Source organism: Trematomus bernacchii, unplaced genomic scaffold, assembly GCF_902827165.1.
Source record: "Trematomus bernacchii unplaced genomic scaffold, fTreBer1.1, whole genome shotgun sequence".
Classification (NCBI taxonomy): domain Eukaryota; kingdom Metazoa; phylum Chordata; class Actinopteri; order Perciformes; family Nototheniidae; genus Trematomus; species Trematomus bernacchii.
Window position 1 is genome coordinate 504345 of NW_022987569.1, and position 4946 is coordinate 509290.

At 40.2% G+C, this 4946-nt stretch overlaps 1 protein-coding gene across 1 annotated transcript; it reads left to right on the plus strand.

Annotated features, from left to right (window-relative positions):
• The first annotated feature begins 49 nt into the window (after positions 1-49).
• Positions 50-3343, plus strand: LOC117479156 (E3 ubiquitin-protein ligase TRIM21-like). The gene is made up of 2 exons (XM_034126156.1): positions 50-193; positions 1001-3343. The coding sequence occupies exon 2, from the start codon at positions 1007-1009 to the stop codon at positions 2648-2650; it is 1644 nt and encodes a 547-aa protein (XP_033982047.1). The 5' UTR covers positions 50-193; positions 1001-1006; the 3' UTR covers positions 2651-3343.
• The last annotated feature ends 1603 nt before the right edge of the window (positions 3344-4946 follow it).

Genomic DNA, 4946 nt, shown 5'->3' on the forward strand with positions numbered 1-4946 from the left:
CTCTTGGCAAACTGCCACTGAGAGGTGGGACCACACTGTAAGAGAAGAGTTTCAATTTCCCGGAAATGAAAGCTGATGTTTGTCTGAGCGACAGCAGAGCAGCAGCCGAGACAAGTCTCTGTTTCTCTGAAGAAACACTCAACTGAATCCAGCAGCTTTTTCTCAACAACACAGCAGGACTCTGCAAACACTGGTGAGTACACTACAGACACATCACTTACTAAATATTTAGTCAAAGCTGGATTCATATAAAGAATATTATACAATATAAATGTGTCAGTTAAGATAAAAACCTCAACATTTACATTAGCAACAGCCAACAATACAATGTAAACTCTGTGTAAGTTAGGTTAGAGAGCATACAGCCAAAGCTAGCATTAGCTTATACTTATTTTCATATTTCCTGTATTTGAAAACATCTTTATAATTGACTCTATTAAACAAAGTAGAATCTAAATAGTAGATTTGTTCTGGACTGTCCAAAGCAAGGGATCTGGTGTTATGTTAAAAGTTTTGCTTATAAAAAGGCATGACAATTAGATATTTCATCTCATATCATTTGTACACACTGTGGGAAGTAGCCTTGAGCTTTGAACCTGTTTCTGTAGTAACTGCTGTCTGCCTTTTGAAGCTGATAACGTTTACTGTTTTTTACTAGTATTAACTTCAGTGATGCTCAGCAGGAGGTTTCACTCCTCTGTTCAACAACGGCAAAATCCCCCAACAGTATTAGAGCTTACACATTGTGTTTCTTAGAGTTTAAACTGAATGCTGCTATGACTTTCCAGATTTATTTATAATATTAACAAACAGAGAGATTTTTTTAACATTTAAGAATAACAGTGAACTGCAAATTTGAGCAATCTTTCACCCTCCGCATAATCATGATACATCAGCAGAGTTCAGAATCACCATCTATTTGACTTATAGCAAACAGATTCAAGAGATTAAATCATATATACATTACAGTTTTTGTTTTTTTCACACGTTTTGTCCTCAGAGAGACATGTCTGCTGCCAGCTGTCTGCTGACTGAAGATCAGTTTCTGTGCTCCATCTGTCTGGATGTGTTCACTGATCCAGTCGCCATACCATGTGGACACAACTTCTGTAAAGCCTGCATCACTCAACACTGGGATAGAAATGTCCCGAGTCAGTGTCCCAACTGTAAAAAGGTGTTCAACATAAAGCCTGAGCTGCTGGTCAACACTTTCATCTCTGAGATGGCTGCTCAGTTCAGACAGTCAGCTCAACAGAAAGCCAGCAGCAGCAGCTCAGAGCAACAAGTTGTCAAACCAGGAGAAGTTCCCTGTGACGTCTGCACTGGAACCAGACTGAAGGCCCTGAAGTCCTGCCTGGTGTGTCTGGAGTCCTACTGTGAGACTCACCTGGAGCCTCACCTGACAAGGCCAGGCCCGAAGAAACATCAGCTGATCGGCCCTGTGGAGAACCTGGAAAGCAGGATGTGTGTGAAGCACGATAAACTGCTGGAGCTGTTCTGTAAGACCGACCAGGTGTGTGTCTGCATGCTCTGCACCTATTCAGACCACAAGACACATGATGTTGTTCCTCTGAAAGAAGGATATGAAGGAAAGAAGGCTGAGCTGGGGAAGACAGAGGCTGAAATTCAGCAGATGATCCAGAAGAGACGACTGAAGATTCAGGAGATGAATCGCTCAGTGGAGCTCAGTAAGGAAGGAGCAGACAGAGAGATAGCAGATGGTCTTCAGGTCTTCACCGCTCTGAAGGAGTCTGTTGAGAGAAGCCAGGCCGAGCTCATCGACACCATCAAAGAGAAGCAGAGAGAGACAGAGGAACAGGCTGAAGGCTTCATCAAAGAGCTGGAACAGGAAATCTCTGAGCTGAAGAAGAGAAGCTCTGAGGTGGAGCAGCTCTCACGCTCTGAAGACCAGCTCCACCTCCTCCAAAGCTTCACGTCCCTGAACGCTGCTCCACCCACCAAGAACTGGACAGAAGTCAGGGTCCGTCCACCTTCATATGAGGGGACTGTGAGGAGAGCTGTGACTCAGCTGGAGGAGACGCTCAGGAAACAGATGAAGAAGCTGCTTGAGGTGGAGCTGAAGAGGGTCCAGCAGTATGAGGTGGAGGTGACTCTTGATCCTGATACAGCACATCCTGACCTCATCCTGTCTGATGATGGAAAACAAGTTAAAGACAGTGATGTGAAGAAGAATCTCCCAGACAATCCAGAGAGATTTGATTTGAGTCCTAATGTCTTAGCAAAGCAGAGTTTCTCTTCAGGAAGATTGTATTTCGAGGTTCAGGTTAAAGGGAAGACTGGGTGGGATTTAGGAGTGGTCAGAGAGTCGATCAACAGGAAGGGAAGCATCACACTGACTCCTCAGAAAGGTTACTGGACGATAGTGTTGAGGAATGAAAATGAGTACCAAGCTTGTGCTGTTCCTGGAGTCCGTCTCTCTCTGAAGTCTCAGCCTGAGAAGGTGGGGGTGTTTGTGGATTATGAGGAGGGTCTGGTCTCCTTTTATGATGTTGATGCTGCAGCTCTGATCTACTCCTTCACTGGCTGCTGCTTCAAAGAGAAACTCTACCCATGCTTTGGTCCTGGTGTTAATGATGGTGGTAAAAACTCTGCTCCTCTGATCATCTCTCCTGTCAATCACACTGAGTAGAACAACCATTTGATTTTCTACAGAAAGATTCACTCTCACTAAATGTAATAAATGTATTCAACTGGGGAAGTACATTTTACACATTGTTGATATTTCAGAATCTGATCACATATGGTTCACCTTGATGAGACGCATAAAAACACATCAAATACTGATGAGTATGTTCTAATGTACTCTAGTTTATTCTACAGATTGCACTTCCTGCCGTCATGACTTGAAGTGATCAGAAAACTATTTACTCAGAAATAAACTTTAGCCACTTCTTTATATGTCAGGGGGACAAGAAAAGTATTTATTGTCTCAGAATTGTGTGTTCAAAAAGTGTTTCATACTTGCACACATTACTAGTGGAAGTAATGCTCTCCTTTTTCATTAGTAAAATATTGTATATATTTTTTTATAATTGTCAATTGAGGGGAAAATGATGGGTCTCTGGTGTGTTTTAAAGGGGAAGTTCAGGATTGATTATTGAATTATAGTATATTTGTACAACATGTATTGACAGTTACTTGGAGAATCAACAATATCTGATCATTAAACATTAGGCTGCAGTGGTTTAACAAACCAGGGAAATGTAAATGTTACATCTCAGCTGTTGTGTTATGTTAATTGTATTTCGTCCACCTCTCTGCACACTGCTTGTAAAGTTTGAACAAAGCCTCAATGGATTAAAAAAAGGAACAAAGAATGTTATTTTGTGTGTTTTTTTAAATGTACTAACTGAAGTACAGTTTGCACTAGTTCTGAACTTAGGGAAAGTAGCTTAAAAAAAATGTACTTGACTATTTCCATTTCTACTTAACTACATTTTTCTGATAGATTTGGTTCTTCTTAAGCTTTATGAACTATTTAAAACCCTCTTGGATCAGCTGATCATAGATATTAAGATTGCTGTATATGTTTGTTAGAGATAAGGCCATCAACTGGTTAGCTTAGCTTAGCATAAAGACTGGAAACAGGGGAAGACAAAGCCAGCCTGTCCAAAGGTAACAACATCCACCTATCAGCAGCTCTGAATCCAGTTTGTTTAATCCATACCAAATCAGAGGAGTAAAAACATCAATAAGACGTTTAACAGGGGATTATGGGTCGGGCTATTTCTTGACTGGGACCTAAACAAGTTGCCAAATTGTTTTTACATTTCAGTTATCGTACAGAGATATATTAAGTACACTTAAATGTGTATTTTGTCACTAACTATTTCCCCCCTTTTCCTAGTATATATGCTAAACTAAGCTAATCTAAGTGTCTGATGGCTGCAGCCTGTGTCAGTGTGAGCGGTCTGACTGGTTTGACTGCTTCTAATGATTATGATCTCATTCTTCACCTTGAACACACTCCAGCACTGCCTGTACAGGTGAGACTAACTCACTGCAAACGTCCCGTCTGACTGAAAGATAAATAAAGGGTTTTTTAAATATCAAAATGGCATGAAATATGTTTGTAAAGTCTATTTTATGAATGCCCTGTTGAGAAGATGGAGCTTATCATTTGAAATGTCATTATTTTTAACCTGTTCCACTCTGAGCCTGTTTTTCAGGTCTCAGGCTCGAAAATGACATTCCCAGAACAAATGACCATATCTTCCCTTCTAAAAGGGTTAAATTAATAATCTTTTCTCAAAGTAATGATAAACCTGTGAGTTGGATGTAGAAGTGTCAGAATCAATATAAATGTTTTTTATTTTAAAGAAAATTCAGATTTTACATAGTAAAAAACTGTAAATTATAGTGTCCGTCCAAAAATTATTTTTTACAGATAGTGAAAACTACCCTTGGATGATGGGTTAGTAGACTAAAAGCTTTAGGAATCCAAAGTACAACATATAATAAGTACCCTGTATCAAGATTGATGCAAAACAAGTGAAATTTGACCTTTTTAGAGAGATTTAGCCAAAAACTGGGCCATCTGGGGTCATTTGGGTGGATTTGACCTATCTCTGGCCCCCCTTGCTCGATCTGGTTGGTTGACATACCCTTGTGACCGTTAGAGCCAATAGAATCGAAGGAGGATACCTACATAGACACACATTGTAAAGAAAAAATGTTGCCGCTTCGCGTGTGGAAAGCGAAACTAAACTGGAGGAATGTCTCCTTCTGGAGTTTGGAAACTAAAACGCAGTTGTATTGCTTATGGATTATCAGAAATAATTTCAAAGAAGGCACAGACACATAGGATGAACCTATGGATTAACTGCAGCATCGTTTTTTTATCGTTTTAATGCCATTGAAGACCACTTTTGACCAAGGTAAGCCATATTTATATGTTTAGCTTCTTGGCTCCACATGTGATGATG